This window comes from Bufo gargarizans, chromosome 2 (genome assembly GCF_014858855.1).
Source record: "Bufo gargarizans isolate SCDJY-AF-19 chromosome 2, ASM1485885v1, whole genome shotgun sequence".
NCBI lineage: Eukaryota > Metazoa > Chordata > Amphibia > Anura > Bufonidae > Bufo > Bufo gargarizans.
Genome location: NC_058081.1, coordinates 526,001,958 through 526,028,131, shown reverse-complemented (window position 1 = coordinate 526,028,131; position 26,174 = coordinate 526,001,958). Strand labels below are relative to the sequence as shown.

Below are 26,174 nucleotides of genomic sequence, written 5' to 3'. Positions count from 1 at the left end.
TGTTTTCACAAAGAATGGGCAAATCTTGCCAATTCAAAATGTGCCATGCTGATAGACTCCTACCCAAAAAGACTGAGTGTTGTAATAAAAAAAGTTTATACATTTTCTTCCCTCTACCTAAAAGATTTCAGTTTGTTTTTCAATTGAGTTGTACAGTTTATAGGTCACATTAATGGTGGAAAAAGTTCTGAAATGATTTATCTTTGTCTCATCTTTTTTACATCACAGAAACCTGACATTTTACCAGGGGGGTGTAGACTTTTCATATCCACTGTATGTGCAGAGCTACCCAATATATATATATATATATATATATATATATGTATATGTATATATACACACACACACACACACCGTATTTCTGTAGATGGTTATTTAGAAAAGCCCCTCCCCCTGCCATGATTCACTTTTTCAACACACAAGGCCACATCTTGAGTTTTATATCTCTTTATATTTGTAAAAAGGTCTGAATAGAGCACATGATGCCAGTAAAGCAATGATACAGATACGCTGAGCAAGACATTGCTGCAAAATCATGAGAAGTGTATAACATTTGAAAGCTACAATATCCTACAGTATCCTACAAGTGGAGACAAAGTCATCCAAGACTAAGGCAGCAATGGCAGATGAGGCTAAACGATGCTCTACAACCTTAGCGTGTTATCAGCAACCCAAAGATGCCCATTCAAATACTGCCACCAGCCAAGATTATTTGTGCCATGGGGGCAGCTGCAGGGGCCTGTGCAGACAGGAGGCATGATCTGATTGTGGATCCAACTTACTTCTCGTAGGCCATGATGTCCACCTCTCCTGTAAGGGAGCAGTAAACAAGATATTGACTTTCTTGAGATTATATGCACCAATTTGAGAAGGGGGCCCCCGTTTGATGCTAGCAACACCCCCTTTTCCCCTTCATGGGTCATGGTACCATCTGTTAGGTAGCTCTCATTACTGTCCCATGTAGAAGAGTAGGGCCTCATGACCCTCAGTCCTGTGCCTTGTTCTGATGCCTGTGAAGAATTCTAAACTGGTTCACTCCATCCAACCTGAACTGAAATCTACCCCCAAAGGTCATGTTGCAGCTCTGGGTTGAAGCCTATGTACATATGCACTAACATAAAATCTCTTTGCAAACACAAAAACATACTAAGCATTAGTATAAAAGAACTAAACATGATTTATATGTGGGTTACAATAGTTCACATGGCAAGACATATGTGCTACAGTAACCTCCTCCCGAAACCTTCCTGCACATGTTCTTCACAATATCCTGTTTTCCGATATTACACAGCCTGGATGGTGCCCAGATCTTAAAAGGTTCTGCACCTGATTCCTTGCTCTATTTTCTATTGATGCTCATTCATATGGCAGGCTGTTCTTATATTTGCTAATACTTTATACCTTTTTGGAAAGACACATTTGGAATTTAGTCTTGGTTCACCTACAAAATCCAAGGATCAAAGAACTTTTATTATCCGTTCGGCCATAGAAAAACTCACTGGTAATTGTGGAGAACTTTCCAGAAGAACTTGTTAACTTAAGATTAGATATTGGTTCCTTAATTAGTTCTTTGGTCAGTCTTGTAAAAGTCAAAGTTATGCCATGCTAGATTATCAGGATGCTAAATTAAAAGCATTTCCCTGTATATTAATTGGGCAAGGTGGTTAGGAGTTGAATAGTATGCCATAGTGTTGATCTTCATAGATGTAATCAATGGTGGGCAGACCATGGTTGGGAACCAACCAACTTGATCTTTGGTCGCAGCAAATGATGATATCAATGATAAAATTTTAAAGTTAGGATATTTTGTTGCTAGTAAATTCTTGGGTTGTTAAAATTCTAAAACAAGAGGGTTAAACTGGGAAATCCAAATAAAGTCCTGAGTTTCCCAATCCAGTGAGTCCATTGAGCAAAGTTTCCAATGCAACAAACCAAGATGTTTGTTAAAGGCACTAAGCAGGATTGTAGGTAATGCGGTCAGGTGTCTCTTTTTTAGTCCGTTAATAGGGGTACAAAAAGAAGCCTCCTGTATAAGCGTCATAATTCTTCAGGGTATCGGGCCTTCTCACAGGGAATGGTGAGCCTTTGAAGTCCTGGGATTGACAAAATCAGTCTTCTTGTACATAGCCTGGTAGGTCATAAATAGAATAAAGGTTATGACAATCCTAGTACAGTTTCTTTTAAAAGTCAAGGAGAGATCTCTCTATATTAGCAGTTCCAACCTGCAGCTGTTGCAAAACTAATGGCCCTAGCATTCTCTTGCAATGCTTTGTATTATGACTCTCATTAAGATAATGAAAATATGAGTTATACAGGTATGATGCATTTTAATGGCTAACAAAAATAGAAGCAAACACATTACTTAGCAAGCTTTTGAGGCACCATAGGTCTCTTTTCTTGCAGTGCATTTTCACATTTGAATTAGTAGGCACAGTGGCCCACTATTTGCCCCCATATATGCATGGCTCACCAACTGAGGGCTCCATAAGTGTGTTATGTGAAATCTCTCCATTAACTGACTCAGAAAAGACAGCATAGGTGGCAAGCTGATTAGTGTAATCAGTTTCTTTGAAGAGCACAAAAAAGAAGAAACTCCATCTTGGTGAAAGTTTTTGGACTTTAAATGGCGTTTGATACTTTGGAATTTATACATTATGTGTGAATGAAGACATGGGTCTAGGGTTTACCCACTGATCTACTGTTTTGGTGCTTCTTTGGGAAACCAATTGTGATGGTCTAGGGTAGGTACTGGAACTGGTACTAATCAAGACTGGTCTTACCTTCTTGTAAGCACTGTGAAGATCCTGGTGGTACCAAAGGTTGTAGAGCACAAGAGAAGATGCTTTTCCAGTCTTCGTGATCATACCACTAAAGGGGACACAAACAAAAGTGTACTTTTTTAGTTTCTTTATTAGAGATTTGTGGAACCACATGGTTTGGGAATGGACAAAGGTTCTGTCCCATTCTGTGCACTCATTAGCATGTGTCATGGTTGTGGTAGTGTGCAGCGTCCCTCATCCTCACTTTGGTCTATATAACAGAAATAGCCCAAGTGGCCCCGATGATGCTTCAAAGCCCATGCTTTGCTCATTGAATTGAGAAAATTCTTCATTGTCTCTACAACTTTACCAAAAAGGGAGAAGGAAACTAAACCAGAGAAGGTTTCTATTAACATTCTCTTGAGCCCAAAATGGAAAGATGTGAGTCTAACCTGTAGAAAGGGCCCGAACCTTGCATGCCCTGGCTCACCTGTCACTATTGCTGATGTCTATCAGCTTGTTGATGCCCCCATATTGCAACAGCATCTTGGCGTTGTTAGAGCTATTGCAAATCAGGTTGTTTAGTATGTAGCAGATAGATGCAGAAGTCTCATTTGCGATGTTGGAGTCCGGTACACGGTCTGGTAGCTCTTTCACCAGGTCGGCCATTAGTTCCTTGGCTGAAAAAATAGAGAATGGAAATGAATAAATGTCCATAAAGCCAAATAATAGTCATAGATTGTCAGAAATTAGAAGGAGACACCAATGACCAGAGGTCTCTGGCCTCTATCAAACATTGTCTTCAATAATAAAAAACAAGATGGGACAAGTCGGGTTTTTCATTCTGTTCCTTTATTTCTCCTGAGATATTGTGCCTGAAGTGTCCTCAATGGTACTTACCAATATCATTTTGTAGGGAGGAATTACGGGACAGATTCCTCAGGAGTGAGACAGCTGTTCTCTTTACCCCAGGCTCATTTACAAACAACATGTTTCGGATGTGTTGAAGGCCGCTCTCCTTTTGAACGATGGTCTGAGCCACAGAGAATGGAATCTGTCCAAAAAATAAGTAAGCAAACCAAATTAATTGATTAAAAGTATATTGTCATCTCAGGTGGGTATTGTTTGGGTTATGTGCACACTTGGTTTCATTTATGGCAAGGATATGCAACTCCGCTCTGTAATATTAATCAGGCTCAGGTGAGCAACCATTGGGGAGAAGGGTTTGTGTCCAGGAGCATGGTATACAGTTAACATACAGCTTTCCAGCCAAGATGTCTAGGACAGCACATTTACCATGGATCATACATCTGCTCTCCTCCAGTAACCTCTTGGACCCAAGACTTTCTGGCTGGATTGTCATTTGTCCCTGACATACAATAACAGGTCTAACTAAATGCAATAGCATCACAATTAGACAGCTGCAAAATGTTTGTAGTGTCCTGAATGCCCAGAGTCAGAGGAGTTAAAGGGCATTTGTCAGTAGATTTGTATCTATGAAACTGGGAGAACTATTGCATGTGTGCTTCTTTGGTAGCTGAAGGCTGGTCCCATGTTCATATGTGCTGGCATTGCTAGAAAAATGACCAATTTTAATATATGCAAATGAGACTAGGTGCAACAGGGGCGTTGTCATTACTCCTAGAGACTAAGCTCTCTCTGCAACTGTTGCACCCTTTGCACTTTGATTGACAGTGCCAGGTGTGATGATGTTTACACTGTCTGGCCCTGTCAATCAAAGTGCAGAGGCCGCAGCAGTTGCCGAGAATGCTGGCACATAAGAACATGGGACCAACACAGATGCCGCCAGCTGCCAAGAGCGCATACAACAGGTCAGTCTGCGACAGATGCCCTTTAAGGTATGGAGTGATGGGTCAAAACAAAAATGATTGGAAGAGGACCTAAAATGTGATTAAAAAGTATTCCCCACTGCCTGAATACACCATGCCATGCTCATATTTTCAGCTGCTAGGGATGATGTGGTGCACTTAACATTTTTGGAGGGCGCCACAAACATGAGGAGTTGCTGATAAGATTGAAAGGAAAAAAAAATCCTGAGCCTTGTTATATTCTTTTTTATTTATTTTCCTTTTTGAGTCACCTTGAAAGAATGCCTTTTGAACAGATGCTGACATAACACAAACAGGGCCTCTCTGTATTTTGCAGTACCCCCCTATTAACCCCTGACCCTGGTTCTGGTAGTTAGAATAGAGAAACATCCCAATAACAGTGGCAGGGGTCATTGACGTGATTGAAGGTTAAACCCCTAGTAAGAAAAACATTTGAGACAAAAGAGGACAAAGGACAGAGCATCTATAAAACTGCCTCCTCTGTGTAAGACGTAACAATATTCACCAGAAAATGTACAGTTTATAGGAGCATCCGCTATATGATTATATACAAGATGTATAACTTATACCAGCTGTACATAAATAATTATATATAGAAGATGCCCAGGTTATACCAGCTGTACATATATAATTATATACAGAAGATGCCCAGGTTATACCAGCATGCTTCATATCACTATATACAGGAAGATGTATAACTTATACCATCTGTACATATATAATTATATACAGAAGATGCCCAGGTTATACCAGCATGCTTCATATCACTATATACAGGAAGATGTATAACTTATACCATCTGTACATATATAATTATATACAGCAGATGCCCAGGTTATACCAGCATGGCCCATATCACTATATACAAGATATATAACATACCAGCTGTACATATATAATTATATACAGAAGATGCCCGGGTTATACCAGAATGCTCCATATCACTATATACAAGAAGATGTATAACTTATACCGGCTGTACATATATAATTATATACAGAAAATGCCCAGGTTATACCAGCATGGTCCATATCACTATATACAAGAAGATATATGACTTATAACAGCTGTACATATATAATTATATACAGAAGATGCCCAGGTTATACCAGCATGCTCCATAGCACTATATACAAGAAGATGTGTAACGTATACCAGCTGTACATATATAATTATATACAGAAGATGCCCAGGTTATACCAGCATGCTCCATATCAGTATATACAAGAAGATGTATAACGTATACCAGCTGTACATATATATATACAGAAGATTATATACAACTAGATGTATAACTTATACCAGCATGCTCCGTATCACTATATACAAGAAGATGTATAACTTATACCAGCTGTACATATATAATTATATACAGAAGATACCCAGGTTATACCAGCATGATCTATATCACTATATACAGGAAAAAGCCTATGTCATAGCAGATAAATGTGTATTTAATATATGCTTCCATCAATATTTTTATTTTTTTATCTTATATACTTTTCATACCCAGAAATTTACACAGTTGTACTTTGAAAAGTTTATAAGAGATTTCCCACATTATCCCCCTGATTTACGTTCCTCTCTTACACTTATTTTGTGGTTTTGTGATCCTCCCGGTGACATCAGTGCCTAAAAAAAATTTACATTTACTGTCACTACGGACAAAGAAAACAGGATTCATCACCTAGCAGTAAAACCAGATAGTTCACAGGTCTTCTATTGCAGCCAGATTACAGTATCACACATGACAGGCTTGGATACACAGCTCAGCAGTCGGTATCACACATGACAGGCTTGGATACACAGCTCGGCAGACAGTATCACGCATGACAGGCTTGGATACACAGCTCGGCAGACAGTATCACGCATGACAGGCTTGGATACACAGCTCGGCAGACAGTATCACGCATGACAGGCTTGGATACACAGCTCGGCAGACAGTATCACGCATGACAGGCTTGGATACACAGCTCGGCAGACATTATCACGCATGACAGGCTTGGATACACAGCTCGGCAGACAGTATCACGCATGACAGGCTTGGATACACAGCTCAGCAGACAGTATCACGCATGACAGGCTTGGATACACAGCTCGGCAGACAGTATCGCACATGACAGGCTTGGATACACAGCTCAGCAGACAGTATCGCACATGACAGGCTTGGATACACAGCTCAGCAGACAGTATCACACATGACAGGCACGGATACACAGCTCAGCAGACAGTATCACACATGACAGGCACGGATACCCAGCTCAGCAGACAGTATCACACATGACAGGCACGGATACACAGCTCAGCAGACAGTATCACACATGATAGGCACGGATACACAGCTCAGCAGACAGTATCACACATGATGGGCACGGATACACAGCTCAGCAGACAGTATCACACATGACAGGCTTGGATACACAGCTCAGCAGACAGTATCACACATGATAGGCACGGATACACAGCTCAGCAGACAGTATCACACATGATAGGCACGGATACACAGCTCAGCAGACAGTATCACACATGACAGGCTTGGATACACAGCTCAGCAGACAGTATCGCACATGACAGGCTTGGATACACAGCTCAGCAGACAGTATCGCACATGACAGGCTTGGATACACAGCTCAGCAGACAGTATCGCACATGACAGGCTTGGATACACAGCTCAGCAGACAGTATCGCACATGACAGGCTTGGATACACAGCTCAGCAGACAGTATTGCACATGACAGGCTTGGATACACAGCTCAGCAGACAGTATCGCACATGACAGGCTTGGATACACAGCTCAGCAGACAGTATTGCACATGACAGGCTTGGATACACAGCTCAGCAGACAGTATTGCACATGACAGGCTTGGATACACAGCTCAGCAGACAGTATCACACATGACAGGCTTGGATACACAGCTCAGCAGACAGTATCACACATGATAGGCACGGATACACAGCTCAGCAGACAGTATCACACATGACAGGCACGGATACACAGCTCAGCAGACAGTATCACACATGATAGGCACGGATACACAGCTCAGCAGACAGTATCACACATGACAGGCTTGGATACACAGCTCAGCAGACAGTATCACACATGATAGGCACGGATACACAGCTCAGCAGACAGTATCACACATGACAGGCTCGGATACACAGCTCAGCAGACAGTATCACACATGACAGGCTTGGATACACAGCTCAGCAGACAGTATCACACATGATAGGCACGGATACACAGCTCAGCAGACAGTATCACACATGATGGGCACGGATACACAGCTCAGCAGACAGTATCACATATGACAGGCTTGGATACACAGCTCAGCAGACAGTATCACACATGATAGGCACGGATACACAGCTCAGCAGACAGTATCACACATGATAGGCACAGATACACAGCTCAGATGTGCACTTTTTAGCAGCTCTTTAACACTTTGATACATACCAGCCCGTTTCCAGCTGTAAGGTTCTGGAGAGACCCCAGTGATGCCTCTTGGGTGTAATTCCGAGAGCTTTTTGCAATGAGTGATAAGTAAAGCCGAACCAGTTTGGAGCTCCATAAACATTCCATCCCTTTGGGGTTACTGGTTTCCTCAGCAATAGGGACTTCTGTCCAGTCCTGTGGGCAGAATGAAAGTTATATAAATATATAGAACTCAAATTTTCTCAATATGTACACTCATTGACATAAATGACACACCAAGGAGGAGTTGTCGTAATGGAATTAAACTTTCTGTGTAAATGTGAAAACTGTACGATTGAAAGGAGGCTGTAGTACCCTGTTGGGCCGCCTTTAGCCTGGATACAAGATGAGATATGGTTGGACATGTAGGAATACAGGTTCAGTACGGTATTCTGTAGCACATTTGCCCACAGATTCTTCATCTGAGCATGTAGTTCCTGCACACTAGTAGGTTGCTGAAGTTTGTGTCCTAGCTGGTGCCATAAATGCTCGCTTGGTGACTGGGCAGGCAATGGAAGTGTTGCAATCTGGTGGACACATTCCTGGGAAACCCTTGATGTGTCAGGCAACACATGTGGCTGCAGGATGTTCTGTACATATCACTGAGATGTTGGTGTCCCTCGTGTCAAAACTAGAGGTGACTGACTGTTGTATACAATGGCTCTCCAGATCATCACATCAGTAGAGGGGGCAGTGTATCGCTCCACAAGCAGGAATGAAGCACTCACCACGAGGCCTCCATACTCAAACCCGACATCATGGCATCCCAAACTAGAACTGTATCGTCTTTAGTAAAAATCCAGGTTCTGTCTGTAACAGTCTAGGTTTCTCATTCATGACACCAATGCAAACAAAGGTGACGATGGCTGGCTGACAATGGCAGGATACAAAAGGGGCACCGTGACACCAAATGTCCTGCTAAGCACCAGAAAATGGTGTGTAATGAAGGTGCCACCTCTGTCTCGGTGGTGGACAACGAAACGGTGAGAGCTGCTTGTATTTGTCGTCAGATCAAATAAATCATCTCTACTGGTGGTCTGGGTCATCAGGAGCCTGTTCACCTGTGTGTGCATGTCCTCATGTAACCACTGCTCCCAACACTTCCTAACAGCTAGGTCAGAATGGTCAAGATGGTGGGCAAATTGTTGAAAATTACCATCCTGTTTTCTTCAGTCCAATAATGCGTTTCCTCTCAAAGTCTGTTAACTGGGCAAAATGTCTGAGTGGATTGTAGAGGCATACCTAGTAGTGAACGACCTCTCATCAGGGGGTACACTACCAAAAAGTAGCCTCTGAGAACCTTTCTATAGGGCAGCGGGGAAGAACTTTTACAACCTCTTGTGGCAAGACCCATAACATTATGCTGAGCTTTGCAGCTATACTAGCAGAAGGACACTGCTTCGCACGGGTATATTTCATCTATTTCATTTAAATGTTTGTGTGTGTCATTAAAAGATATAGACAGTATCCCCCATAACAGTGATCTCTAGAGCACCCCGCCCCCTTAACAATCAACTCCACAGCCCCCCACCCCTTAACACTGACCCCCCAACAGTGCCCCGCCTCCTTAAATGGGATCTCCACAGCAGCCCACCCCCTTAAACTTTGACCTTCACAGCAGCCCGCCCCTCTAACAGTGAATTTCACAGCACCCCACTCCCTTGACAGTGACCTCCATAGGGGAACGTCCCCTTATCTGTGACCTCCACTGTTCCCTGCCCCCTTAACAGGGACAGCCACAGCACCCATCCCTTTAACACTGATCCCCCTAATCATTCCCTTAACAGTGACATCCCTCCACAGTACCCTGCTCCCTTAACAGTGACCTCCGCAGTACCCTTCCCCTTAACAGTAACATCCACAGTGAACGCCCCATTAACAGTGACCTCCACAGTCCCGTCCCTTTAACAGTGAGCTCCACAGCAGCTGCCCCTTTTAATAGTGGCTCCTGTCCCCTTAAGTGACCTCCACAGCAGCTGCTCCTTTAATAGTGGCCCCTGCCTCCTTAACAGTGACCTCCACACTGCCCTGCCCCTTTAATGCTAGGGCTACACAACGACATGTCGCGCAACAATTTTTATAATGATAGGCTATGGTGTCGCACTGCGACATGCTGCGACATGACAGTCGCAAAAAATCCATCCAAGATGGATTTTTCTGTGACTGTCGCGTCACAGTTGCAGCATAATGGTTCCAATAGCCAAAGGCTATCAAAATTCTGTTTTTGGCCTCAATTATAACTCTTTAAAAATTAACCTTTATTTTTTTCTCTTAATAAGATATGAAGCAAAACATATGCTCTAGTGAGTTAAAAGTTTCAGCCTGCACCTAGTCGTGCTTTTATATTTTATATATAGTGAGGGTATTTTATTCATACCCTTTCACTAAACTGGATTGTTTCTCACCGAGATTGCAGCCAGCTAGAAGACAGCTACATAGTTATATCTTTTGACTGAAATGTTACTATGTTTCTCTTGCGGCTTTGATGTCTGTTATAATATCATTTAGGGCTCTTTCACACTTGCGTTCTTGTCTTCCGGCATAGAGTTCCGTCGTCGGGGCTCTATGCCGGAAGAATCCTGATCAGGATTATCCTAATGCATTCTGAATGGAGAAAAATCCGTTCAGGATGTCTTCAGTTCAGGACCGGAACGTTTTTCGGCCGGAGAAAATACCGCAGCATGCTGCGCTTTTTGCTCTGGCCAAAAATCCTGAACACTTGCCGCAAGGCCGGATCCGGAATAATGCCTATTAAAAGGCATTGATCCGGATCTGGCCTTAAGCTAAACGTCGTTTCGGCGCATTGCCGGATCCGACGTTTAGCTTTTTCTGAATGGTTACCATGGCTGCCGAGACGCTAAAGTCCTGGCAGCCATGGTAAAGTGTAGTGGGGAGCGGGGGAGCAGTATACTTACCGTCCGTGCGGCTCCCGGGGCGCTCCAGAGTGACGTCAGGGCGCCCCACACGCATGGGTGACGTGATCGCATGGCACGTCATCCATGCGCATGGGGCGCTCTGACGTCATTCTGGAGCTCCCCAGGAGCCGCACGGACTGTAGGTATACCGCTCCCCACTACTACTATGGCAACCAGGACTTTAATAGCGTCCTGGCTGCCATAGTAACACTGAAAGCATTTTGAAGACGGATCAGTTCACTTGCGTTTTTCCAGATCCGGCGTGTAATTCTGGCAAGTGGAGTACACACCGGCTGTGGACAACGCAAGTGTGAAAGAGCCCTTATCTAGCTACCTAAATCTCCCTGTTCTGCTACAAGAAAATGCAATCCTTTTATCTCTAAGTCTAAAGCTTCTCCTGCCTGGATAGGTATTAAAGGGAACCTGTCACCGGGATTTTGTGCATAGAGCTGAGGACATGGGTTGCTAGATGGCCGCTAGCACATCCGCAATACCCAGTCCCCTGTGTGCTTTTATTGTGCAAAAAAACCAATTTGATACATATGCAAATTAACCTCAGATGTGTCCTGTACGTGAGATAAGTCAGGGACAGGACTCATCTTAGGTTAATTTGCATATGTATCAAATAGTTTTTTTTACACAATAAAAGCACACAGAGCTATGGGGACTGGGTATTGCGGATGTGCTAGCGGCCATCTAGCAGCCCATGTCCTCAGCTCTATACACAAAATCCCGGTGACATGTTCCCTTTAAGGGGGCGCCTGCAGCATATCCCTCCGATCCCTCAGCATACTAGGTGCATTGCTGTTTAATTTTAAATTAAGATCCCTCGACATGTTTTACCGAGTACACAGTGTCTTCAGGGGTTAGGAGCTGCTAACCAGACCGTATCTATTTACCGCTATTTACATGGGCAGAATATCTGCCTCTCCTTGCAAAGGCCTATCAGGATCCATCCTGTCCTCCGGACACTAATCAGTACCAATCCTGATGTCTAGTATCATCTAACAGCACCTAATTGGTGTGTTTTGCAATGACATCTTACCTCCCTCCTTCCAGCGCCTGCGCTGCCAACTTAGTTTGTGTGCTAGCAAACCACAGAGGCATTGCGCATGACTTCATACTTAGTTTTTTTTTAGAGGTTCCTTGTGCGCATGTTTTTAAACTTCGAAGTATTCCCAACCTTTCCCTTTCTTTTACACATGTTTTGAAAAATTCTTCACTTTTGTCTCTTCATAGCGCATGTCACAGGAAGATAGTTTCTTTCTCCTTATCCCTTTTGCGCATGTTTTCAGAGTTAGTAGATTATACCCTGGCGTTTTGTAAAGATATATAGTCTATTGTTTTCATCCATCCCTAATTATTTTAGTTTTTTATATCAGATCTTTATCTTATTAAAGTGGTTATACTGTTACATATTACTATTAATCATGATTGATGATAAATGATCCATGATGAATGACACGTTCTTACTTTATGATCTTTATTTTTGTTTTTATTTCTATGTATGTCATGATTGTGCTTTTGCAATTAATCGTTCATCATTTAGGGATTAAATAATACATTTGGCTGGCTCACAGTATATTTGCATCCACATTCGTTTATTAATCAGTAATAAAAAGGAAAATAAAAATAAAATAAAAATATATTTTTTCAAATCCCTTCCCATTTTTTGTAAAAAAACTTTTAAAATGCTTGATTAATGCATAACCTTGTTCCTTGTTAATATACACATATTGCAGAGCTCTCATACATATCAATAAAACTGGAGTACTCCAATAAAAAATTCACCCTTTGCTCTCAAAAAATGAGCATGTATATTGAATGAATAACATTAGTTTCTCTGGTACATATTGCGCTCGGCCAATTCGCCAAATCAAGCTAACACTGTTACAGTCATGTAACTTTGTTGTTACGTTACTAGTTGTTGGAACCTTCCTGGTTCAAAGGATTAATTTTGTAATCACAATTATTTTAATTTTTATTCTAATTTTTATCTACAGACAACGGGTACCGCCATAGGTACCAGGCTCGCCCCCAAGCTATGTAATTTCTTTATGGCAGCGTGGGAACAGGATACCATCACCCAGAGGCTTGGGGCGGACCTGGTCCTATGGCGGCGATTCATAGACGATATTTCAATAATTTGGGAAGGATCCCCCCAATCGTTAGTGCAATTCATAGATTAGATCAATGTTAATCAGTATAATTTGAAATTTACACCAAATATTGATTCCCAAACAGTGTAATTTCTAGACCTTAAGATTGAAAAACAACAAGGGACCTTTGTATGTAGCAATTACAAACTAATTAATAATGTTATTCGGAAACATTGGCATTTACTGAAGGCAGATAAAATGTTGGGTACCAAACTTCCAGTTCAACCCCCAATTATTTATACCCGAGCACCTAACTTGGGACTGAAAGTGGCCCCGACAACTAGGCGAAATAAATCAAAACCTATGACAACCCCTTGGTCTAATTTAAAAGGCTTTTTCAGATGTGGTTGTTGCCATAATTGCAAGCAAACAAAATTTGAGAGAAACATTAAGGAGGTAGCTTCAACCACAAATGACTTTAAATGGGAAATAAAAGATAATCCTATCATGCAATAGTACAGTGGTGACATACACTCACCTAAAGAATTATTAGGAACACCATACTAATACGGTGTTGGACACCCTTTTGCCTTCAGAACTGCCTTAATTCTACGTGACATTGATTCAACAAGGTGCTGATAGCATTCTTTAGAAATGTTGGCCCATATTGATAGGATAGCATCTTGCAGTTGATGGAGATTTGAGGGATGCACATCCAGGGCACGAAGCTCCCGTTCCACCACATCCCAAAGATGCTCTATTGGGTTGAGATCTGATGACTGTGGGGGCCATTTTAGTACAGTGAACTCATTGTCATGTTCAAGAAACCAATTTGAAATGATTCGAGCTTTGTGACATGGTGCATTATCCTGCTGGAAGTAGCCATCAGAGGATGGGTACATGGTGGTCATGAAGGGATGGACATGGTCAGAAACAATGCTCAGGTAGCCCGTGGCATTTAAACGATGGCCACTTGGCACTAAGGGTCCTAAAGTGTGCCCAGAAAACATCCCCCACACCATTACACCACCACCACCAGCCGGCACAGTGGTAACAAGGCATGATGGATACATGTTCTCATTCTGTTTACACCAAATTCGGACTCTACCATTTGAATATCTCAACAGAAATCGAGACTCATCAGACCAGGCAACATTTTTCCAGTCTTCAACAGTCCAATTTTGGTGAGCTCGTGCAAATTGTAGCCTCTTTTTCCTATTTGTAGTGGAGATGAGTGGTACCCGGTGGGGTCTTCTGCTGTTGTAGCCCATCTGCCTCAAGGTTGTGCGTGTTGTGTCTTCACAAATGCTTTGCTGCATACCTTGGTTGTAACGAGTGGTTATTTCAGTCAACGTTGCTCTTCTATCGGCTTGAATCAGTCGGCCCATTCTCCTCTGACCTCTAGCATCAACAAGGCATTTTCGCCCACAGAACTGCCGCATACTGGATGTTTTTCCCTTTTCACACTATTCTTTGTAAACCCTAGAAATGGTTGTGCATGAAAATCCCAGTAACTGAGCAGATTGTGAAATACTCAGACCAGCCTGTCTGGCACCAACAACCATGCCACGCTCAAAATTGCTTAAATCACCTTTCTTTCCCATTCAGTTTGGAGTTCAGGAGATCGTCTTGACCAGGACCACAGCCCTACATGCATTGAAGCAACTGCCATGTGATTGGTTGACTAGATAATTGCATTAATGAGAAATAGAACAGGTGTTCCTAATAATTCTTTAGGTGAGTGTATCTAATACAGTGCCCATGCCCAAAGCACAAATAGGGTATTTAAAACCAGAATTTCAGAGCACATCAATAATATAAAAAAAGAGTCAGAAACACACCCACTGTCTAAACATTTTAAAATACAATATGCAGGTGATCCCAGGGGGATGAAGTACATGGCCATCCAATCAGTCAAGGAAGATTGGTGAGGGAGTGATTTTGTGGCCAAAATGTCAAGATGTGAATCAAAAAAGATTTTTGAGTTTGGATCTCTGATGCCCTTGGGACTAAATTCAGAATTGGACATATTCGGTTTTCTATAAAGGGAGGTGGGTGAGGTAGCACAGGAAGTCAATGCCAGGCTGTGTATCAGCGCATTGACTACCCCTGCCCCTTTCCCCCTCCCAGAGTCATCTAAGACAAGTTTTGAAGTTTTTCTCTTTCTTTCTTTATTCTTATGAACAATTTGGTATTGTATAATTATTTATTATGTATCTACAATCGGGAATACAAGCAATAATAAGATAAAGTTGGTAATCAGTTTGCAAATATAAGATTTGTATCCCAGTTTATATTTTGCAAGACATTCAGAGAGAATGCAAAAATGTCATTAGCAATCAGCTTGCAATGATGGAACTTGAATCCTAGTCCACATTTTACAATATACCCAAAGAGAGTATAAATAGTCATAACCAACAGGTTCCTGTTTAAACGCTATATGATTCACTACTGAGGAAGGAACAGTCGTTCCGAAACGCGTCTAGTGTATGCGACCCAGCTCTCTGAACGTTTCTCCTGGCAACTATCACTAAAGGACTACGCCGACATCCTTTATTTATTGGACTCATATGAACAGAGCTGAAAAACGCAGTCAAACAACATTGGAAGTGACCAGTACGTTGATCGTACCGAAAGAACTCTGCTACATTTGAACTTGGCTATACCAACAGAACTCTGCTACATCGGCTACATTCTACATCATTGCGGCCTGTTTCTGCTGCACCAATTGAGCTGCTGTCCGCTCACTTAGTGAGTTACTCGTGCGAACTTTGGGAAGCGAGGCAGGAAAGAAGCGCTGTTTGAGCACGCAACTCCGAGCAGCTGAAAGTTTGCAGACCATATAAGGACATAATCCTTTGAACCAGGAAGGTTCCAACAACTGATAACGTAACAACAAATATACATGACTGTAACAGTGTTAGCTTGATTTGGCAGAACGCAATATGTACCGAAGAAACTAATGTTATTCATTCAATATGCAAGCTAATTATTTTAGAGCAAAGGGCGCACTTTTTTTGGGAGTACTCCAGTTTTATTGATAAGTAAGAATATGAAGTAAAACAATGAATAATTTGCAAAACACAAGGTGTCATACACAGTACAGACCAAAAGTTTGGACACACCTTCTCGTTCAAAGAGTTTTCTTTATTTTCATGACTATGAAAATTGTAGTCACACTGAATGCATCAAAACTATGAATTAACACGTGGAATTATATACATAACATAAAAGTGTGAAACAACTGAAAATATGTCATATTCTAGGTTCTTCAAAGTAGCCACCTTTTGCTTTGATTACTGCTTTGCACACTCTTGGCATTCTCTTGATGAGCTTCAAGAGGTAGTCACCTGAAATGGTTTTCACTTCACAGGTGTGCCCTGTCAGGTTTAATAAGTGGGATTTCTTGCCTTATAAATGGGGTTGGGACCATCAATTGCGTTGTGGAGAAGTCAGGTGGATACAGAGCTGATAGTCCTACTGAAAAGACTGTTAGAATTTGTATTATGGCAAGAAAAAAAACAGCTAAGTAAAGAAAAACGAGTGGCCATCATTACTTTAAGAAATGAAGGTCAGTCAGTCTGAAAAATTGGGAAAACTTTGAAAGTGTCCCCAAGTGCAGTCACAAAAACCATCAAGCGCTACAAAGAAACTGGCTCACATGCGGACCGCCCCAGGAAAGGAAGACCAAGAGTCACCTCTGCTGCGGAGGATAAGTTCATCCAAGTCACCAGCCTCCGAAATTGCAGGTTAACAGCAGCTCAGATTAGAGACCAGGTCAATGCCACATAGAGTTCTAGCAGCAGACACATCTCTAGAACAACTGTTAAGAGGAGACTGTGTGAATCAGGCCTTCATGGTAGAATATCTGCTAGGAAACCACTGCTAAGGACAGGCAAGTAGGCAACAAGCAGAAGAGACTTGTTTGGGCTAAAGAACACAAGGAATGGACATTAGACCAGTGGAAATCTGTGCTTTGGTCTGATGAGTCCAAATTTGAGATCTTTGGTTCCAACCACCGTGTCTTTGTGCAACCCAGAAAAGGTGAACGGATGGACTCTACATGCCTGGTTCCCACCGTGAAGCATGGAGGAGGAGGTGTGATGATGTGGGGGTGCTTTGCTGGTGACACTGTTGGGGATTTATTCAAAATTGAAGGCATACTGAACCAGCATGGCTACCACAGCATCTTGCAGTGGCATGCTATTCCATCAGGTTTGCATTTAGTTGGACCATCATTTATTTTTCAACAGGACAATGACCCCAAACACACCTCCTGGCTGTGTAAGGGCTATTTGACCATGAAGGAGAGTGATGGGGTGCTGCGCCAGATGACCTGGCCTCCACAGTCACTGAACCCAATCGAGATGGTTTGGGGTGAGCTGGGCCGCAGAGTGAAGGCAAAAGGGCTAACAAGTGCTAAGCAGCTCTGGGAACGCCTTCAAGACTGTTGGAAGACCATTTCAGGTGACTACCTCTTGAAGCTCATCAAGAGAATGCCAAGAGTGTGCAAAGCAGTAATCAAAGCGAAAGGTGGCTACTTTGAAGAACCTAGAATATGACATTTTCAGCTGTTTCACACTTTTTTGTTATGTATATCATTCCACATGTGTTAATTCATAGTTTTGATGCCTTCAGTGTGAATCTACAATTTTCATAGTCATGAAAATAAAGAAAACTCTTTGAATGAGAAGGTTTGTCCAAACTTTTGGTCTGTACTGTATATATGAGGTTAGGGCTATATGACGACATGTGTCGAGCGACATTTTGTCGTACCAATGTCGCGCAACAATTTTTATAATGATAGGCTAAGGTGTTGCACTGCGACATGCTGCGACTGCTACACGACAGTCACAAAAATTCTATCCAAGATGGATGCATGTTGCGGTGTAGTTATGCCCTATGTGTCGTGAGACTTATTGTCGTCATGTAGCCCTAGCTTAAAGCTGGCCTACAGCAGTGAAGAAAAATGTCTGGGTTGTTATGGAAACTTGGAATAAAACTGTGTGCATGTGGAGATTGAGGGCCTGCGAGCTTTTATTGGCTGATAAGGGTCATGTAACAGTGTGTATGGCAGTTGGAATATGAAGAAAAAGACTTGCAGGCTTGTATTGGCTAATGCAGGTCATATTTTGGGAATATTTCAGGAACGGTAGGCCCTAGAGAGCTGAGACCTGGTTTAAAACCTTCCCAGACATTTGATGTACCTTTGTAACAAATTTGGTGAAGATCGGTCCAGTCATTTAGTCGTGCATAAAGAACAGACAGACAGACGTTTGGACAGACAGACAGAAACTCATTTTTATATATGTAAGAGATACGTATATAGGTAAACTATTAATAGGTCATTGTGACATATGAAAAGATTTGATTGATGGGGGTCTGAGTGTGGAGAGCCACGCCAAATGCTACAACGAGCAGAGAGAAGCAGGAGTATCTTGAGCTCTCCTCACTGCAGAAGACAAGCTCAGTATAAAGTCTATGAGTAAAACTCGGTTCTGTTTCCTGCACAGTATGTGAGCACCTCTCTCTCTAGCGATCGGCAGGTGTAAGACGATTTATCAAAACTTTTTCCAAAGTACTCTACAGAGCCACTTAATTTAACAACTGCGGTCAATTTGCAAATAGCCTTGATAAAAGACAACTATTTTGCAGTATTACTCCATTGTCTCTGCTTGTTAATCTGCAGACTCTAGTTTATAACCATGGAGAGACATGATCTGCATAGGAACTGTATACAAAAACATGATTGGTGTTTTTTTTTGGTTCAGTCAAGATCTAATTCAGATTGTAGCAAAACCACATTCTGCACTGCAGTAAGTTAACATTACTGGGTCATACTATATGTATATTCCTACCTCCTTGAGCTTCCTGCTACGTGAGCCAAAACAACCAATGTCTGTACCGTCGCGGGTCAGGTTCCGGTTTTGTGTGTTAAAGTTGTGGCTGTATCTGCTGGGCACCTCTGACTCCAGCTGGTATGACAGGTTATGTAAAATACACACACAGTTCTCTGTAGCCTAAAACAAATCAAATAACATCACATTACAAATAGCTGCTGTATCTACAGTACTTCTGTTAAAGCTGGGTGAAAAATAATATGGTCCCCATTACAGCCCCCAGAGAGGTTGTCATCAGTGGCGTACCTGCAATGTAGACAGACCACATGACTGCTATAGGGCTGGGGAGATAGAGGGCCCAGCACTGAACTTCTCTTCCCCGCATGAAAACATTGATCAAGCAGCCGCCACTAGGAGATGCTCAATATAAAGAGATGATTACAGCTTCCACAGTAATTGCATAAATTCCTATGCACAGAGCTCCCCCTAGTGGTGCCTGCAGGCAGACAGCTTTGTAATAGAAGGGAAGCAGGAAATGTATCAATGTATTTTTGACAGTTTTCTGCTGTAACTACATTGAGAAATGAGCACAATAATTTTGAAGCACCAATTCCACTTTTCCAGACATTTAATTTGGAAAAGGTAGTCCAAAGGCATTTTTTACAGTTTCTTCCACTTCATAAAAAGAAAAGTAAAGCGCAAATTCATCAGAAATCTGGGGCTTTGCACCTTGCATTCTGCAGTACCTGAGAGTAACTGTCACACAACACGCATACCTAGGGCTTAGCCCCATACTAAGTTTTGCTATAGGGGCCTATGAGATCTGTGTACGCCCCTGGTTGTTATCCAGCTTTCCAACAGACCTAGTTATATAGACATCCATTTTTCTTTCCATATGATGAGAACCTACCTTGTCATCAGGCTTATAGTCAGCAACACTTCTACTGATGTAATGTACCAGTGAATCAATTAGTCCATCACATTCCCGCAAAGCCTTCCTGCCCTCAGGCCCAGCAGAGCTCATGTTCCTGTCATAGACAAAAGAATAGGATAAGTGTCTGATATGACACTATATAACGTAGAGACAGGATGAGAATGATCCCAAATTATATATATATATTATAGGGACAAAAAATATTAGGACACCTACAGGAGCTTTAAGAACATCCCATTCTCAGTCCATAGGCATTAATTGACCCCTTTGCAGCTAAAACGCCTTTTACTCTTCTGGGAAAGCTTTCTACAACATTTTGGAGTATGTAGGTCGGAATGTTTTACCATTCTTCCAGAAGAGCATTTGTGAGGTCAGGCATTGATGTTGGATGAGAGGGCCAGGCTTACAAACTCAACCATGTCTTTATGGTCCTTGCTTTGTGCATTCTGTCACAGTCATGCTGGAACAGAAAACGGCATTTCCAAAACTGTTCCCACAAAGTTGGAAGCATACAATTACCAAAAATGTCTTGGTATGCTGTAGCATTAAGATTTCTCTTCACTGAAACTAAGGTCGAGGCCAACCCATGTAGAACAACATTTACAACATCTTCATGGTACAAATGGACACACAGGAAAACCGCATTTATGCTTAGTCTTAATGCATTATGACTAAGGAAGCGACAAGCGTCTGAGACGCGTAAATGCAGTGTTCCTGTGTGTCCTTTTGTACCATGAAAATGTAAAGCCTTTCTTGGCTGGGACTTCCATTGTTTCTGCTCCTGCCTTTGTTTGGTTCCACACCATCTGGTGTGGGATCTGCGCCCAATAGGAGCAGGCGTATTTTGTTTGCAGTATTATAGCAGTTATATTCTTGTACATAGGGGAAGTATTCTAGTAGTAAATGTTGTAAAAAGAAAAACCATCATATATTCACTGAGTCACATTTGACTGCTACAGTCAGCCACTGTCCCCAGCAGTCTACAGCTGAGGACAGCGATTGGCTGCAGCAGTGAGATGCCGAATCCAGGCACATTACTGTGCATGTCACTGACTACTCTGACTTGCTTGGATTCGGCAGCCAATCATTGTCCTTAGCAGTAGATTGCTGAGGACAGTGAATGACTGCAGCAGTCATGTGCTGTAATCAGGTATGTCTCTGCTGCTGTTGGAATAAGGAGTGAGTAAATGATTTATTATTTTTCAGACATTGTATGATATTTTTTAATTATATCGGGCAATCCCCTTAAATTCTTGTACAGAGGAGACAGCATTACAGTAGTTATACGTGTGTACATAGTAGACAGTATCATAGTAATTATATTCCTGTACATATGGGGCAGTATTATAGTAATTATATACTTGTACTTGGGGACAGTATTATAGTATAGTTACATTGTTATACGTGGGGGCAGCATTACAGCAGTTATATACTTGTATGAAGGAGCAGTATTCTAATACGGTAATTCTATTCTTGTACATAGGAGGACACTATTATAGTAGTTCTAGTCTTGTACATAGAGGCAGTATTATAGTAGTTATATTCTTGTACATAGAGACAGTATTATAGTAGATATATTCTTGTACATAGGAGGCACTATTATAGTATTTATATTGTTGTACATAGGGGTCAATATTATAGTAGTTTAATTATTGTACATAGGAGCAATTATAGTAGTTATATTATTGTACATAGGAGCAGTAATATAGTAGTTACATTTTTGTACACTGTGGATACTACTATAGTAGTGCTTATGGGAAAGATCATAAGCAGTATGTGGTGGCAAGTAGGAACGCTGAATAGGATGAATACATTGGACTCCTGTGACTGTTGTCTGTCTAATTGGTGTGATTATATTCAACACCGTTGCTGACTAGGCAAATTCCCCTTAAGCTGCAAACGCCAAGGCAGAAAGAGGTAAGAGGTATAAAATTTCACTGTAAAAAGTTCAATTAAGAATCTAAAATCTGCCATTTTGTAAGTATACATTGTCTGCATAATAGTGCCCTACGGTTGTCAGATATTGGTTCCTACTATACAGTTCCCCAGTAACAGAACCTCACAGTACCCACATAATATGCCAAACAAAGCCTATATAATTGCGTTATATAGAGGACATATAACAATGTCTATGTAACAGGACCATATATGTAAAAATGCCATACATTGCTTTAATGGGTTCTCCGGGAATGAACAAAAAGGAAAATACTTAAATATTACTTTATTATAAATATATTCCCAAATACCTTTCATTAGTTATAATGGCTTGTTTTGTCTAGGGAGCAATCATTAGGAGAAATAAAATGGCCGCCGTCCTATTAGTACACACAAAACCTATCCTAATCACACAGCAGCACAAGTTAAGCTACTTTCACACTTGCGTTCGGTATGGATCCGTCTTGTATCTGCACAAACGGATCTGCACCGATAATGCAAATGCTTGTATCTGTTCGGAACAGAACCATTTGCATTATTCTTTTTTTTTTTATTGGATCCATCCCCATTGACTTACATTGTAAGTCAGGACGGATCCGTTTGGCTCCGCATTGTCAGGCAGACACTAAAACGCTGCAAGCAGCATTTTGGTGTCCGCCTCAAAAGTGGAACGGAGCCCGAACGCAGCCAAACTGATGCATTCTTAACGGATCCTTATTTATTCAGAATGCATTGGGGCTAAACTGATCCGTTTTGGGCCGCTTGCAAGAGCCCTGAAAAAAGGATGTCACAAGCTGACTCAGAAACGGCAATGTGAAAGTAGCTTTACTTCAGAACACTGAGGTGAAGAGCTGCCTCATCCTCCTCTCTGCTCTGCTTGTCAGGTATTATGATCCTGAATACAGTTTAATATGATCTTCAGCTGAATCTCTGTAGGAATGGAGTTCATGAGGAGACATGAAGTACAGAGAGGATGGACATGACAGACTGTGGTAATGGAGACTGCATACAAGTGCTGCTGCTCATTATCCACACCCCCATCCTCCTCTGTACTTCATGTCTCCTCATGAACTCCATTCCTATAGAGAATCAGCTGAAGTTCTTATCAGCTGTATTCAGGATAATAATCCCTGACAAGCAGAGCAGAGAGGAGGATGAGGCAGCTCTCTACCTCACTGTTCTGAAGTAACTTGCTATGTGATTAGAACAGGTTTTCTGTGTACTAATAGGATGGTGGCCATTTTATTTCTCCTAATGACTGCTCCAAAGATAAAATGAGCCATTATAACTAATAAAAAGGTACTTAGGAATGTATTTAAGAAAATGAAAATACTTCAATATCATTTTATTATAATTCTCGCAGAACCACTTTAAATAATGTCATAACAGTAAGGTCATGTGGCTGTTGATGATACACCCAAGCAATAGCTGGAGGCCATATTGTGGGAGTGGACAATAGGATATCTCTGATCTATAAAATGAAGCTGGGTATAGTACTGATAGAAGTGTGATATAAATATACAAGCCACTCCAAAGATTCTGTACTGCCATTGCAGGGGGGAATGTTGTATCATGCAGAGAAGATTAGTTTTCGACTTTCATCTGTATGCCCTCCATTGTCAAGATGAGACAGTTTCTGATATCACGTTTGACCATACTTGACCAAGATATTATTCTTCTGCATTAGTAGAATTTTTAAAGGAGCCATTATTTTCAAATGCCCCAAAGATAATTAAAGAAAAGATTAAAAAAAGACGTTCCCCCTGAAGACAGGACTCACATTTACAATCACCCCCCGACCATTGTTGTACATTTTGTGAAACTGGAATTTGCAGATTCGTTATCTGTCAATTAGATAGGCATTCTCCAGCATGACCTTCAGAAAGGTCACATTGTTCGCTCCATCACTCTGGTATTTATAGCCATTCCCATTGATTAGGGGATGTTTTGCTGGCTATGTGAGTGTTTTTGGGATTTCTGTCAGCAGTAATAATAAGGTAATAGGATCAGGGAGCCATTAAGGGTGCAAATTCCAAAAAAGATTAGAAACATGCTGCAGGCAAACTACAAACACTTCTGAGACGTAGGTAGGTAGGGTCTTCATGCAGAATCTTTTAAATATTACATAGGGCGAACATAGGTTGTATTTACATCCAAAGCTTATATTACACCTGCAGATTTTGCAGGCAATTGAGGGGAAGTTAGCGTTCCTTTCTGGCAATTGCCTGCTGGTTAGCGGAGGAGACCACTGTTATAACATGTAGCAATATCCTCCATAGTATAGGGAGGAACGATCGCTAATGCTATCACTCGTGCCCATAACCTGCAGCAGATCGTGGTTGCACAGCACAATCTGGCTCCGGCAAATGATAATTTTTAAACCTGCTAAAAGATTCTAATTACCAGATTGGCAGCAGTATTACACTGCCAGATCATTGCCAATGAGCGTTCCTGCGATGATCTTCAGCATTAACTGCAGGTGTAATATGAGCTTTAGGCTTGTTTTATATCTGCAGTAAGCAGATCTGGCAGACTGGTTTAGTCAGAAACAGCCTGCCAGATCCGTCACAGCCATGCACTGCCGGAATTCCATGTAGCTCCAGTCACTATAGTGGTAAATAGGCCGATTAGCAGCCGGACAAATATCGCACCATGGAACAGCCTGCCGGATCCGTCACAGCCATGCACTGCCGGAATTCCATGTAGCTCCAGTCACTATAGTGGTAAATAGGCCGATTAGCAGCCGGACAAATATCGCACCATGGAACAGCCTGCCGGATGTGCTTACCGCAGATGTTAAACAAGCATTATATCGCAAAACTAGATGCTGTGGCAGACTATGAGTAATTGTCAAAATGTACAATATACCATTATCTTATACATGGAAGGCAGTATGATGGTAGTTATATTCTTGTACATAGGACACAGTATTATAATAGTTATATTCTTGTACATAGGCAGTGGCGTCGCCGGGGGGGGGGGGGGGGGGCAGAGGGGGCCACGGCCCCCCCTACATCAAGCTGTGCCCCCCCAACTAAAATGTCCCCCATTCATTTTGGTGGTGGATGGTCTATGCTGCGCTGCTGTGCACTGTGTAGGCACTAGGCAGCCCTACCTGACATCTTCTTTACATCTGATGATCTGACTTGGTGCCGTTGCGGTCTCACTCTCTAGTCTCCACCCACCGCTGCCGCGTCCCCGGCTCCGCCCCCGGCCCCAGGACCTGACAAGTTGAGTTCAGACTCTGGCAGCAGCTGCTTAAAGGGCTTCTGTCACCCCACTAAAGTCATTTTTATTTTTTGGGGCAACTTAAATTCCTTATAATGCGATTTATCAATATATAATGCTCTTACTCATTTTGGTTGGGCAGTTTCTTAAAAAAAAATGACTTTTATAATATGTAAATGAGATCTCTACCAGCAAGTAGGGCGGCTACTTGCTCATAGCAGCCGCATCCTCATGTTGATTGACAGGGCCAGCGAACGCGCTCGTCCTCTGGCTGGCCCTGTCTGCGTTCCTAAATCTGGCGCCTGCGCCGTACCGGTCTTCAGTCCGCGCAGGCGTACTGAGAGGAGGACACTCGCTCAACCGCTCCTTCAGTGCGCCTGCGCCGATGATATCACATCTACACCCGACGCAGGCGCACTGAGGAAGGAGCGGCCGAGCGAGCGTCCTCCACTCAGTGCGCCTGCACCGACTGAAGACCGGTACGGTAATTTACATATTATAAAAGTCTGTTTTTTTAAGAAACTGCCCAACCAAAATGAGTAAGAGCATTATATATTGATATATCGCATTATAAGGAATTTAAGTTGGAAAAAAAAAAATATATGACTTTAGTGGGGTGACAGAAGCCCTTTAAGCCAGCCAGGCCCAGACTAGAGAACAGACAGTGTGTGGCGTGGCATGGCCCTACCCTACCCTAACCTACCGATACCGAACAGACTGGACTGAGCCTGACCTAGTGGTGACGGTGTGTAGCAGGTTAACTGCTGCTGGAGCGCCGGTGCCTTTTCAAACAGCTGATCAGCGGGGGTACCGGGTGTCTGACCCCCGCCGATCAGAAGCTATTGATCTATCCAGAGTATAGATCATCAGTTAAATGAAAGTGCAGAACCCCTTTAAAGTTACTGTCAGTGCAGCCTGGATGATTACAGTGTTTACTTTACCGTTTAGAGAAATCATGTTCAAATGTAAGCGGTGGGAGGGTGATCTGTGGTCTGTGGATGTCATGAGTCATTACACTGTTATAGGGGGGTAGGGATCTGTAGATGATACTCTTATAGTGTTATAGGGAGGGGGATCGGGGGTCTTTGGATGTCATGACACTGTTACGGGGGGGGGGGGGGGGATCTGCAGATGACGCTGTT

The 26,174-nt window shown here is 42.3% G+C and overlaps 1 protein-coding gene across 3 annotated transcripts in view; it reads right to left on the bottom strand.

The window, feature by feature from the left end:
• Nucleotides 1-431: 431 nt before the first annotated feature.
• PKP2 (plakophilin 2) overlaps nucleotides 432-26,174 on the bottom strand; it is an 88,396-nt gene continuing 62,653 nt past the window's right edge. For 2 of the 3 annotated variants that reach the window (XM_044281442.1, XM_044281444.1), the window contains exons 7-14: nucleotides 19,846-19,963; nucleotides 18,954-19,115; nucleotides 8,064-8,237; nucleotides 6,200-6,241; nucleotides 3,660-3,813; nucleotides 3,250-3,439; nucleotides 2,781-2,868; nucleotides 432-2,128 (exon numbers count right to left, since the gene is read on the bottom strand). In XM_044281442.1, coding sequence (XP_044137377.1) covers nucleotides 2,066-2,128; nucleotides 2,781-2,868; nucleotides 3,250-3,439; nucleotides 3,660-3,813; nucleotides 6,200-6,241; nucleotides 8,064-8,237; nucleotides 18,954-19,115; nucleotides 19,846-19,963 — 991 coding nt within the window. In that variant the 3' untranslated portion in view covers nucleotides 432-2,065. The remainder of the gene's footprint in view (nucleotides 2,129-2,780; nucleotides 2,869-3,249; nucleotides 3,440-3,659; nucleotides 3,814-6,199; nucleotides 6,242-8,063; nucleotides 8,238-18,953; nucleotides 19,116-19,845; nucleotides 19,964-26,174) is intronic. The other variant, XM_044281443.1, reaches the window with a different exon arrangement.